General features: G+C 43.6%; 1 protein-coding gene across 3 annotated transcripts in view; it reads right to left on the reverse strand.

Annotated features, from left to right (window-relative positions):
- Eif2b3 (eukaryotic translation initiation factor 2B subunit gamma) overlaps window positions 1–14,249 on the reverse strand; it is a 65,082-nt gene that overhangs the window by 7,133 nt on the left and 43,700 nt on the right. For all 3 annotated transcript variants that reach the window (XM_028785994.1, XM_028785988.1, XM_028785990.1), the window contains 4 exons: window positions 12,104–12,231; window positions 10,566–10,756; window positions 8,288–8,365; window positions 6,433–6,581 (listed from right to left, as the gene is read on the reverse strand). In XM_028785994.1, coding sequence (XP_028641827.1) covers window positions 6,433–6,581; window positions 8,288–8,365; window positions 10,566–10,756; window positions 12,104–12,231 — 546 coding nt within the window. The remainder of the gene's footprint in view (window positions 1–6,432; window positions 6,582–8,287; window positions 8,366–10,565; window positions 10,757–12,103; window positions 12,232–14,249) is intronic.

The following is a 14,249-nucleotide window of genomic DNA, read 5'->3' on the forward strand; positions in this document are numbered from 1 at the left end:
GGGGGACACTGTACCTGTGCTATAGTGTATGTGCGTTTCTCTTTCTACATGATGGGTTCTGGGTATATGGAAGACACTATGTAGTGGCCTCAACTCACAGAGATCTATGTGTTTCTGCCTCTCAAGTACTGTGTGCCACTATGCCAGCCTCCTAGCTTGACTTCAGTTTTCTACATACTCGGGTCCTTTTCAAATTCAAATTCAGTTCCATTCAAATTCTCCTTGGTTGGTGTAGGGGTGGAGACTGAGGCCGGTCTGTAGGATCACTCATCATGCCTTTTTAACTAGGATCATAGGGCAAGTGTCACTGAGGCCCAGAAATTAAGAATCTTTCTGATCAAGTATGGAAACAGTGGGTTTCCCGCAGCTCCTACTACAGTCTAGCTAAACAACATGATACTCATTAGGGATGGGAGGGAAGAAGTGAGTGTGTATGCATTCTAAATTATTTGTTTTCTGGTTATTTTTTCATTTATTTTTATTTACTTATTTTTTAAGATAGGGTTTTTCTGTATAGCCCTGGCTATCCTGGAACTCACTCTATAGACTAGGCTGTCCTCAAACTCAGAGACCTGCCTGATTCTGCCTTGCAAGTGCTGTGATTATAGGCATTTGCAACCACTACCTGGCTGATTACTTGTTTTCTTTTTTTTTTTTTTTTTGGTTTTTCGAGACAGGGTTTCTCTGTGTAGCCCGGGCTGTCCTGGAACTCACTCTGTAGACCAGGCTGGCCTCGAACTCAGAAATCCGCCTGCCTCTGCCTCCCAAGTGCTGGGATTAAAGGCGTGCGCCACCACCGCCCGGCTGATTACTTGTTTTCAATTCACTATTAATTTTAAATTTTATTTGGAGGGGCCATGTGGAGGCTCTGAGACTTAAGATTACTAAAGCTGCCTTATTCATATATATTCATATGAGGTTGAACTTTCAATGAGTATGGTCTGCACCCATAAGGATTTGCAGATGCCACAAGGCAAGATGTTGGGCAGGACTCTGTTACAGAATTGCCAGTCCCTGGTATAACCCAGAAGCCTAGAGGTGCAGCTCATCCATATAAAGTGATCAAATTTTGACCAAGTACTAAACTTCAGAGCAGTCTACAGACAAATCATTGTGAGCATGAGAGGGCATCCAAAGCACCAGGGAACTTCTCTACACACAGACGGCTTTATTGTAGACCAGAGTAAAACAGGAAACAGGCTATCTATGCTGTCTCCATCCCTAGGAAAAGTTGAAGTTTATTCTTCTAGAAGGCTGAAATATCTCTGTGGGTGGTATGAATGGGACAAGTATCAATATGCTTTTTGGCAGTCTCAGGATACATTCAGTGGGTGTTCCACAAGGTACAATCCAGAACTTTGCAACTTGTCCAAACTGCAAAGCATTACAGTCAGCAGTTACGGTAGCTGCAGATCCTTGGAGAAAATCCCCTATAGAGGGTAATAAGGAAGGCACAGAATGCCATATATATATATATATATATTTATTTTTATGGGTTCCAGAGACAGAACAAGTTTTTGGTTAGCTAAAGCAACATCTGATGTCTAAAGGTAGTAACTTCCTATCAGTCATAAAGATCCTAAAAGCGGGCTGGAGAGATGGCTCAGAGCACTGACTGTTCTTCTAGAGGTCCTGAGTTCAAATCCCAGCAACCACATGGTGGCTTACAGCCATCTGTAATGGGATCTGATGCCCTCTTCTGATGTGTCTGAAGACAGTGACAGTGTACTCAGAAATAATAAAGTAAATCTTTGTAAAAAAAAAAAAAAAAATCCTAAAAGCATGCTCTAGAGCCAGGCAAAAGGTAGAGAACTGAGGGCAGAGAACAACCAGTGAGCAGGCAATCAGTCAGCAGGCAGGCAACTGCCAGCAAGCTGACAATAGCCAGCAAGCAGTCAGTTAGCCAGTGGGCAGACAGTCAGTCAGCAGGCACACAACAGGCAGTGAACAATCAGCCAGTGGGCAGACAAGAAACACCCAGGGAGACAAGAAGCTGTGTCTGCAAAGGCTGACTGATTATGACCTCAGTGATGTGTAAAGGTTGGAATATTGTAGGTCCAGAGCCTAATTACAAGTTATTTTGGGCTATCTTTAGTTTTTGCTTACCACCGTGTTGAACCTAACATCCTGTGACTAACAGATAAAAACCTTTGGAATGCATTAACTTCACAAGCCTGAGTTTCCAGTGAAGATTAAGGGTGCTGTCAGGCAGCATCCAAGGCCAGAGCATAGTTCTATGGTCTTGCTGTAACCTGCCTACCCAATGTAGCGCACTAACATATTGGAAAAGTGTTTTGATTCATGCCTTTCTTTGTTCTGTTACTAAAGAAACTTCAAGAAATTGTAACCTTATTGGAACATGTTTATTTGGGGAGACCTAAATCTATGTTCCAGGGCCATGGCTACTGATATTTGGCTCTAGAATAAACCACATCTTATTTCTTTGAGGTGAGAGCTTTCTTTTGTTGACAAAGACATAATTAAAGACTACTAACTGGCTCTACTGGAATCTGGAAATGGATGAGAAGGGTCACTGTTAGAAGTAGCTGGGATGACTGAGGTCAGATTTTCACAGCAACCCAGGGCCTGCTTTTCCTTTTTTTGGTTTTTCGAGGCAGGGTTTCTCTATACAGCCCTGGCTGTCCTGGAACTCACTCTGTAGACCAGGGTGGCCTTGAACTCAGAAATCAGCCTGCCTCTGCCTCCCAAGTGCTGGGATTAAAGGCGTGCACCATCACCGCCCAGCCTGCTTTTCCTTTTGTTTAGCAGTTCTAACTAGGGTCTTCAGGGGCCTCCACAGAAGACCCTGTCTAGAAGATAGATGGCAAGGACTGACATCCATGCTGTCCTCTGACATCTCCACAAACATGCCCACACTCATGCACAATGTGTACACAAACAAATGTAGGGAGAAAGTAGAGGGGACTGGAGAAATAGCACACAGGCAGACACACACACACACACACACACACACACACACACTAAACAAATGAATGGATAGGATAGATAGATAGATAGATAGATAGATAGATAGATAGATTCGTACATACACACACTAATAAATATGTAATAGTTTTAAAAATGTAGTGTGTGTGTGTGGTTCTTTGCTGATGCCAAGCTGCTGGCCTTAGGAGTTCTGAGGATTTTGGTCTCTGCACTGAATCTCGCTGAAGGAGCACTGGATTACAGATAGGCATGGGCTGCCATTTCCTCTTTACATGAGTTCTGAGAATCTGAACCTAGGTCCTCAAGCTTGCACATCTAGCATTTACCTACTCTACCATCTCCTCAGCCCCTCACTAGACTTTTGATTCCTGAACATTGTTGGTCATAGAAAGTGGCAGAAAATGAGAAAGATAGGAGGAACTTTCTCAGAACAGTACTGTCTATACCCTTCCCAAGGTGGTTTCACAGCATTTCTCTGGCCCTGAGGACCCTGGACAAGTATCCAACCTACTGTTCACAAGGTCTTTGTAGCCCATAACTGCTGCCAAAAACAAGCACACCACGAATATGAGAAAGCTCCTTTTAAATAGACTTATGCACCACTTTGACATTCAGATATAATAATAATAAAAAGGCAATCAAAATTCACACGTCTGCATTTTAATTATCATTTTCAAGTTTATCATAAATAATTAAAACCAAGTGACCCCAAAATAATGGGGAAAGGTTCATATGGGACACAAGATATCTAATCTTATCACCAGATGCTAATTTGCAGGATTAGGTAATCTCTCACGGCCTTCCTGGTCATTAGTTCTGTGTGGTCCAATTATAGTCTTTTTTTTTTTTTTTTTTTTTTGAGACAGGACTTCCCTTTTAGTTTGGATTGGCTTTGAACTCAATGATTCTCCTGCCTCAGCCTCCGAAGTGTATGCATGTGTTCCTTTTTTTTTTTTTTTGAGACAGGGTCTTACTATGTAACCTTAGCTGGCCTCAAATCCACAGAGATTCACCAGCCTCACTGACATGTGGGTGTAGCCAGTGTTCCTAAGTGCCAAGCAGTCTGGCCAGCTCTCCCTCTATTTTAATGCAGGTTCTGGAGATCAGACTTGGGTCCTCCTGCTTGGAAGGGAAGCACTTCACTCAGATTCCCAGCCCAGTTAATCTCGCTGTCTGAACTGAGAAAGAGAGTTTTCTCCAGTGTTCTATTATGAGTCGGGTGTGGTGGTTCAGGACTATTTGGGCAGTTGAAGCTTGTTGAACCCAGGATTCAATGCCAGCTGTTCCCATTTCACAAACAATCAACTGAACTTCCCCCATAAATTCAGCCTAGTGGGGGTTATATCACCCCCACCCCCAACCTTTTGATCTTATTCCGTGGACACAACGTAGCCCAGGCTGGCTTCTAAATATGGATTATCCTGACTTTGTCTCTTGAATGCTGAAAATCTGCTACTATATTGAGCCAGCCCAGTGATTTAAAATTTTTTTTTTTTTAAATTGTTTTGGCAGTTGGATACCTTAATCCCAGCACTAGGGAGGCAGGGGGAAACAGGGGGTGGCAGGGGCAGGCGGATCTTTTGAGTCTGAGGCCACCCAGATTTACAAAGGGAATTCCAGGATAGCCAGGGCTACACAGAGAAACTCTGCCTTAAAAAAAAAAAAAAGTGCTTTGCTGGGCATGGCACAGACCACTGATCCTAGAAGAGGCAAAGACAGGTGGACCCTCTGTGAGTTCAGGGCCAGCATAGTGTAGTGGTGAGTTTTAGGCCAGCCAGGGCTATACACCAAGTCTCTTATACTTTCTTTTTCTTCTTGGAGACAGGGTCTCTCTTCATAGACCTGGCTGTCCTGGACTTCACTGTGTAGATCAGGCTGCTCTCTAACTCAGAGATCTATGGCCGAGTGCTGGGATTGAAGGTGTATGACAATAAGCTTGGCTTTATTTTATTTTATTTCATTTTGAGACAAAGTCCTGCTATATATCTTATGCTGACCTTAAACTTGTCATATATAACCCAGGCTAGCCTTACATTTAAAATCCTCTTTCCTCTGGCTCCTGAAGTCCTGGGTATAGGAGTGCCTTACTATGCTGCTGAGGAACCATGCTTTTATTGGTTTTAAATCTAGTTACAGCAAATGTTTCTTTTCTTGTTTTGAGGCAGAGTCTCATGCATTCCAGGCTGGCCTTGACTCCCCGTGTAGCTGAAGATGACCTTGAATTCCTGATCCTCTTTTACCCAGTTATTGTGGTGATAGAATTAAAACCAAGGCCTTGCACACATATGCTAGATAAGCATTCAATAACTATATCCCTCATCCTGGACTTTGTACTTTTACTTTTTTTTTTTTTTTTCAAAGGAAAATATTGTACTTTTACTTTCAAGCTTTTATTTTTTTTTATATGTGATGTTTGTATGTATGCACACACGTGTGTGTACCTGCAGAAATAGAGAAGGGCATTAGATCCTCTGAAGCTGGAGTTACAGGGAATTGTGAACTGCTAGGTGTGGACGCTGGACCCACACCCGGGTCTTCTGGAAGGGCTCTAAGTATTTCCAACCGCAGGGCCATCTCTCCAGGCCCCAGCTTTGGACTTTAAACAGAGTTGGAAGTGTTAAAGATTATGGGGACTGTTCTGTTCTATCATGCTCAGCCTTATTCCCTTCAAACAAGGTCTTTTAGTGAACCTGAAGTGCTGTTTCAGCTAGGCAGGCTGGCTATGGCATGCTCCAGATCTATCTGTCTCCCATCCTGATGCTGCAGTAAAAGGCACATGTGGCCATGCCTAGCTTTTGCGTGTGTTGAGGATTCAAACTCAGATCCTCATGCTTGTGTAGCAAGTGTTCTTACCTACAGAGTCATCTCCTAAGCCCCAGCTACGTAGTCTTTGAGTGTGAACGTTATAGATGACAATGTTGTATCATGATGTCAAAAAGTTGGGCATGCCTGAGAGTTAGACGTTTCTCAGCCGGGGATGGTACTGTGTGCTTACTATCGCAGCATTCAGGGTCTGAAGAAGGATGCTTATGGGTAGGAGGCCATACATAGCAAGTTCTAAGCCAGCCTGGGTTAAAGCCAAAATGTATACAGAAGCTTGCCCTCAAAACACAGTATGCCCACTCCTCCTGTGCCTCTGCCTCAAGGCAGCTCTAAGACATTAACAGGGGAAAGTAACACTTAAGACATTGGTACAATGTCACTGTAGTACTGGGAAGGGCTCACTACTGTTGGACCCCAAGGAAGAGTTCTCAGCAGTTTCTCACAGGAGCATTGTGTTCTAATGTGGGAGGGTGGAAGTGATATTCTAAGAGTTCACATCACTGTGGAGGAAAAAAAAAAATCAAACTCCAAAGGCACCAAGCTTCTTCTTTCCCTTCCCTTCCTTCCTGTCCCCAAAGCAAACCCTTCCTGGGCTGGGTGGGACTGACAAAGCTCCTAGGGCTACCAGAAACCTTGCTCAAAAAGGCACAGAGCGAGACATACCCTTCTTCCACGGTGACAGAGTTCATGAGAAGGCAATTGGTAATGGTCACTCTGCCTTGTATGACGCAGGATGAGCCAATGACAGAGCGCTTAATAGACGACTTCTCTCCAACTTGTGTATCTGGCCCGATAAGGCTGTCAACTCCAACCTGCAAAAGGCAAACAGAAAACCCTGGCCATCCGTCTCAATCAACTAGCCCCTCATCCTTTGAGCTGGCATCTAATGGGATCTTCCCATAGAAATAACTTAGGGCGGATGATCAGCAGTATTTCTCAAGACCCAGTGGATCAAACAACTTTCCTAACACCAGCTCCAACTAACACTGAAGTGTGGGCTCTCCTCTGACAAGAAAAAATGTTGAACAAATCAACATATGTGTGCATTCACATTTTTTATACTTAGCCCAGGTTGGCCTCCAATTTATCCTCCTGCCTTGATCTCTGAGTGGCTGATTGCAAGCTTAAGCCTGGCATGGAGGCACACACCTTTAATCTCAGCACTTGGGAGGCAGAGGCAGGCTGAGCTCTGGGAGTTGGAAGCCAACCAGGTTTAGTAGTCAGTTCCAGGACACAGAGCTACATTGTGAGACTCTGGCTCAAAATACAAAAACCAATCAGCCAGACAAACACAAGTTACGCTATAACAGCCTTTAGATGCACTCTCTTGAATAGAAAGTTCAAACTGGAAAGTAAAGAGAGGAGCAGAGTGAAAGCTCCTGTTCTAAGCCCAACACCACATGGACTCTAGTTTATAGGGTCATTACTTGCCCTGGAAATCTTTGTCCTCTTTTTATTCTGAGACAAGTATGTAGTCCAGGCTAGCTTGGAACTTGTAATCCTCCTGTCTCAGGTCCTACTGCTCCAATTATGGTATGTAATGTCATGCTGGGCCTCAGGAATTCTCTTCATCTTCTTCCTTTTTTTGTGTGTGTGTGTGTGTGGAGACAGGGGGATAGAGGGAGCAGGATCTTTCTTTTTCTTTTTTTTTTTTTGTTTTCAAGACAGGGTTTCTCTGTGTAGCCCTGGCTGTCCTGGAACTCACTCTGTAGACCAGGCTGGCCTTGAACTCAGAAATCCACCTGCATCTGCCTCCCAAGTGCTGGGATTAAAGGCATGTCCCACCACTGCCTGGCGAGCAGGATCTTACTACGTAGCCCTGGATAGCTTGTAACTTGCTATGTAGACCAGGCTGGCCTCAAACTCCCAGAGATCCATCTGTCTTGTCTACTAAGTTCTGGGATTAAATATCTCAGGCTGGCTTAGAACTTAAGAGTTCTCTTACTTTAGCCTCCCGAATGTCATGGCTGCAGGAGTGTGACACTACATCTAGCTTCAGGAAGTCTTCACTCTTGTGCAATACTGGAGATTGAATTCTGAGAGTCACCCATGCTAAACAGGTACTCTACCACTAAGCTAGAACCCCAGCCCTTGCCAGGTTTTGAATTTGTGATCTTCCTGGCTCAGCTGCTTCAATGCTGAGATTATAGCTCTGCCACCACATCTGCTAGGAAGACTTCTTCTTTTGTACTTTGTGTGTGTGTGTAGACATGTGTGGGCATGCCATGATACATGTGCAGAAGTCAGAGAACAACTTGTTAAGAGTCATTTCTTTTCTTCCATCACGAGAGTTCCAGGGATTGATCAAGTTGCCAGGCTTAGCAGCATATAACATCTACTGAGGTATCTTGCCCGCCTAAGGAAGTCTGCTTGAGTGAGACTCTACTACTAGAACCAAGATGGAGATGGGATTTCCCTTGTGCTACCAGGGTCTAGGGCTAAAGGGTTGCAATCTAAATTGTCAGCAAGCCCCAGTGCTCTCAGATCTCACCTGTGTCCTGCTTACACCAGCACTTACCAGGTGTCTGTTGGCAATCTGGGTTGAGGGATGGATCATTGACTCCTCGGGACAAAGAACAGATAGCAATTTGGGTACCTTGAAGAAAGAAGTATGGTCAGTAAAGATGCAAAAACATCTAACAACATTTTAGGTAGAGCTCAACACCTAGTCAAGGATGGGGCTCTCAGCCACAGTCCACAGGATGGGACTTCTAAACTTGCCCAATGCCTAGACAGTCTCCTAACACTTCATGGGAAAGGAGGTCAAATGGAGCATAGACTACTCAGAGTCCTGCTCAGAATCATTCCTGGTTCTTCTGTTTGCTCCTGGACTACTATGGCCACGTACCATGTGAAGAGAGGAGCAATGTAAAGAGAAACTTACAATCAGGACAGACCCAGAGAAAGAGCTCATGTCCTTCCAAAGAAAATGAAAAAAAGTTTACACTATTTCTGCTTAAGGATGAAAGATGAAAAGAAGATTGAAGGTATAGGGGGATTTGGCTACTTTAAACTACTTGGAAGGACAAGAGTACATCTGTCTGTGATTCCAGCATATATAACCTTGCTCAGTTGTGCAATCACCATATACAATGCCTGTGCTAGCTGGGGACGCCTTGTCGGCACTGGTTACAGTGGCACTCAAAGACTAACCTCTAAGTTTTCCCCTACAGCATGCAGCCAAGGCCCCGTGGACCTACCTGCTGTGCAGGCCTAGCCAGCACATTAGAGGATGCTTTCCCAGCCTCAGCCTATTTATAACCCTGCTTCCAGACCAGACTGAGAAAATCTAGTTCTGAGCAAATGTGGGGTACACTGTTTTCTTATAGCTCTCTGGTTTGGGATTTCCTTGGATTTATAAGCAATCCATATTGAATGCAGCTTAAGGTCAGGACCTGAGGTATACCTAGCATTTAGTATGAGTCTCAAATTATTATTTAAGACAAGGTTTCTGTATAGCCCTGGCTACCCTGAAACTCACTATATAAATCAGGCTGGCCTCGAACTTAGAGATTCACCTCCCTCTGCCTCCTAAGGGCTGGGATTAAAATCATGCACCACCAACCTGCCTACTATCAGTCTTGAAGATTCAAGAGCCAGGAAATAACAATTTTCAATGATATTTTAAATATTTTTCTATATCTTATCCTACTTCCTACCCCAGTTATACCTCTCAGTGACAGTTTTCAAAATTCTACCAGGAACAATGCTATAGCTAATCTTTTTACGACTTCATTCACACCCTCTTTTCTTATTCTCAGTGTTTCACTCCAGCCTATTTTCATTTACTGGTCTCATTATTCCTCTCTCCTGCACTGATGTGAAGAACCCTCTAGCCCTCAGCCTTCCCTGCCCATGACTTCACTGAGACCTGGCTTATTTTTGAGATTTTTCACTACTGTGTGTTCCTCACAACTCTCCCCTAGACACTCCTTCCTTGGGTCACCTGGTCACTCTCAACTCTCCCTCTCTTCATTCCTCCCATTATTTTTTGTCTTTTTAAAATTCAGTTTACCTTAAACAACAACAGATGATAAAACAAGCAAGAAATCCCCACAGGGTTTCACTAGCCAAGTTTGGTTCTAATTCAGTATGTAGCCAATATGACCTTGAAATTCTAATCCTTTTGCCTCTTTGTCCTGATGCTGGCATTATAGGCATAACACCCAGTTTGTGCAGTACTGGGAACTGAGCCCAGGGATTCCTGTATGCTACCAATGGGCCTATATTTCCAGCTATATTTTTGCTTTCTTGAGGAACCTTCCTCTGTGTCTTACTTTATCAAACTAAATGGTTAGACAATATTTATCTATTTTATTCTTTTTTTCCTCTGACACAGATCTTGCTACCCAAGCAGGCCTTCAACCCAAATCCTCCTGCTTCTGTCTACCAAGTCCTGGGATCACAGGTCTGAGCAACCATGCCCAGCCTGGAACTTGCTACATAGCCCAGACTAGCTGCCACTTTGCATGTCTCAACCTCCTGAGAGCTGGGGTTATAGGTATATATGATCATGTCTGGCTTTATCTGCTTACTTAGGAAGTAGTTATTACACAAATGTCCACCATGAACCACACAGGAGAGCTGCTGCATCCACAACTCAGAAGCAAATCTTCCTGGAGATCTAGCCCTTCCTTGAACCCACTGAGTTCCTGTCTTTGGAGTGTTCCCTGACATTCCAAGTCTTGCTTAGCTTCAGGAGTGAAGACTGTGAATGTCATCATATCCCTAATGAAGGCATAAGACAAAAAGCTGGGTCTGGGTAGGGCAGGAAGTCCTTGAGCCTGCCTTCTTACCTGTCTGTTGGCTTCCATGTAGAGTCCCAGTGTGCTTACTCGAGAGCAAAGTCCTTCTTTCATGATGTGAACATAGCATCGAACCTGTGATCTGGACAAATCTTCCCACTTGTCTCCTCGAGAAGCATTCCAGCAGGCATCATAGGGAGCCAAGGCCAGAGTGTTGTCTTGTTTTATAAAACTGTAAATATCTTCGGAACATAAGGAGTAAATAAAAAAAGAGAAAGGTGGTTCAGGAGACACAGGCTGAGTTAGTTTTGTTTGTGTTTAGACAGGGTCTCCATACATAGTGCTGAACAGCCTGAAACTCACAGAGATTTCCCCCTTCCTCTGACTCCTGGCTGAGACACAGTCACATTTTAGAAGCAGGTATAGCTAATATTTCTTCCCCTGAAACTTATCTATAAACTTGGACCCTGGAGGAACCCCATTATAACTGGAAAGACTAAATCAATTAAAAAAAAAAACCAATGCATTTTCTTATATGCCTGAAATGTAAGCATCTTAAAATTATTTTAAGTATTATACTAACACTTGAGGAGAGGTTCTCAAAACAGGTTGGCTGGGCATGGTGGTGCCCATTAATCCTAGCACTCAGGAGCCAGAGGCAGGTGGATCTCTAAGAATTCAGGCTAGCCAAGATTACATAGTGAGACCTTCCTTGTTTCAAACAACAACAACAACAACAACGATGACAACAAATCAAAACCCTCAAACAAAGCAAAAACCTAAAAGCAATAATCAAGTATTACTAAGAAAAATAAAATGATGACCCCTGTAAATCACGAAAGGACACAGGATGTATGCAGGCTTTAGTGTTGAGCTGGTCTCTGCTACAACATCAGGATGCTGAGCTATGTCAGAACATACCATTTGGAGCCACAACAACTACTCTATTTCAACTATCACAACAAAATCTTAAAGGCCTTTAATTTTGTGGTACGATGACTAAAGACTGAGCTATATGCTTAGGTCACAGAGCTGATGTTAACAAGAGGCAGCTGTCAGAGCCAGAGATGTGCCGCTGAGGTGGTGACTGCAGCCATCATATCACAACATCTCTGAGTGTACCTTGCTGGTAAGAACCTAGGACTGGGGCAGGGACAAAGGGATTTGAGAACAAACAAGACGAAATCTCCAGATCCTGTAACGAATACAGGTTGGCCTCTGGTTGTAATTGTATACTTCACCATTTTCCATTTATGGATGGAAGATGGTAGGTCTATCTACACCTGAGGAACCAGGAAACTGAGATGTGATAAGGAGAATCTGAAGACCTAATGGTCTAGTGGGGAACTAATTACATAGGTTATAGACTAAATAATGGGTCATATGCTTGGTCAGCCTGTCCCTGAGCAGTACAGGACTGACTTTGCCTGACCAAGAGCATCCAGAGTTCAGGGAGTAAGGCCAGCTGGCCTGTTTTCCTTGTAAACTAGAGAAGCACTGTTGGTCTTAAGGTGAGCATCTTGGGGTGTCACTCTCTCTAAAGGTCTTTCGGTCTCTGCCTGTCTTACTGCACCAACCCAAACACTCACCTAAAGACTTCAGCTCTTTTTTCTTTAGATCCTCTTCTTTGTCTTCCTGCCTTTGCTGTGAGGAAGCTGAGGAAAACTGTTTTCTTACTAGGTATGGAATCAGTTCGCTTCGGATAGAAGTGATTGACCTAGAAAGAACGAGTGGCCAAATATGACAAACCTCATTGAATCCTTTTGGATCAGAAATTATTTGCACTCAAGAAAAAGTAAAAGGCCTAGATTTTCTTATCAGTTGAATATGAGAATTCCTCTTCTTGGTCAAGTCAGAAAATAGTCTTCCACAAAGTCCTAGCTACATGGTATGTCTATGCATGCACGTATTTACACAAGTATTCGTGTAATATATAACAAGGTGCCTTGATTCTTCATTGGCAACAATCCAAGAAAAAGCAGACTCTACTCTGTGTACTCTGTGTTTGTGTGTCTGTCAGTGGATGTATGGTATATGTGTATGCACATGTGTTGTGGGTACACAAATGCATACATGTAGAGGCCGGGGTTGATATCCAGTATCTCCTTCTATCACTTTCTACCTTACTTTTTTTTTTTCCTTTTGAGACAGGGTGTCTCTGTGTTAGTCCTGGAACTTATTCTGTAGATCAGGCTGACCTTGAACTCACAGAGATCAGCCTGCCTCTGCCTCCTGAGTGTTGGAATTAACCATGTGTACCACCACTACCACCACCACCACCACCACCACCACCGGGGTCCACCTTTTTGAGAGACAGTCTATTATTAAGCCTGAAGTCCACTGATTTAGCTAGGCTCAATGGCCAGTGAGCTTCAGAAAATCATTTGTTTCTGCTTCTCTATTACTGAGATTACAGACATATATTTCTTCACTTAAAAACACTTCTTTTTTTTTTTTAATTTTACTTTATTTTATGTGTATGGGTGTTTTGCCTGCATGTGTGTCTATGGAAGCCAGAAGAGGGTGTAAAAAGAATGGCCAGTCCTCCTGCCTCAGCTTTCTAAATACAGGAATTAAACACAAAGGCCACCAAGCCTAGTCTAGCCTCCTTGCAAATTTAGAGCTCATTCTTATCACTGAGAGTTCCTGTGCAAACCCTGTATTGTATTCTTATTTACTCGGAAAAGTGGGCTTCTGTATATTCTAACAGCTGTACTTTCTATTGGTTAAGAATCTTCACAAAGTTAACTTACTTTAATATAATTATATCAACTTAGACTGAAATAGAGGACAAGATCAAGACTAACGAATGTACAGAGTGACTCCTAGAGAGGAGCAGTGAGTAATTGGCCACGCTCTGGACGGCTTCTTCACTGGCCTTTTCGGTTCCCAGGAAGCAGGCTTCTTTTTGACGGTATCAACATAGGACGTCAGGTGCTGCAGAGATGGCTCTTTTGCCTGCTTAGATTTCATCCCCAGGACCCACGCAATAGAGAGAATCAACTCCTACAAGTTGTCTGCACACATACCAGGGTATGCCTGCCCAAAAGAGGGCACACACACACACTTCAACAGATACTCTAAATACATGATAAAAACACACATGCACACTTCAACACATACACATGCACACTTCAACACATACTCTAAATACATGATAAAAAAAGGACAATGGGTTGTTGGGTCTAATGAATGTTTAAAAGGGAGAAGAAAGGACTTGATTTTTGGTATAGTGAATTTTTTTTTTTTTTTTAAAAAAAACCATTGTCTTCAGTGTGTGCGTGCATGCGTGTCTGTGTGCATGTGTGAGTGTGTATGCACATATCACATTGTGTATGGAAATTGGAGGACAGCCTTTGGAAGTAGGTTCTTTCCATCCACCATGTAGGTTCTGGGAATTGGATGCAGGCTTGGTGGCAAGTACCTGCTGACTGACTTCTAGTGTGCTGTGCTCTTTTTTTTTTTTAAGTATAGAATGGAGTTTATTCAGAGCATGGGGAGGGGAGTTAAGAGGGTAGTAGAGGCAGAGAAAGGCAGAGAGAAGGGGGGGGAGAGAGAGAGAGAGAGAGAGAGAGAGGGAGAGAGAGGGAGGGAGAGAGGGGGGGAGGGGAGAGGAGGAGAGGAGAGGAGAGGAGAGGAGAGGAGAGGAGAGGAGAGGAGAGAAGGAGTAGAGGCTGGCCATGAGCATGTGGAGAGAAGGAGGAAGGGAATGGGGAAGGGGTGAGAAGACATCGG

The sequence above is a fragment of the Grammomys surdaster genome, unplaced genomic scaffold, assembly GCF_004785775.1.
Source record: "Grammomys surdaster isolate TR1022 unplaced genomic scaffold, NIH_TR_1.0 100, whole genome shotgun sequence".
Classification (NCBI taxonomy): domain Eukaryota; kingdom Metazoa; phylum Chordata; class Mammalia; order Rodentia; family Muridae; genus Grammomys; species Grammomys surdaster.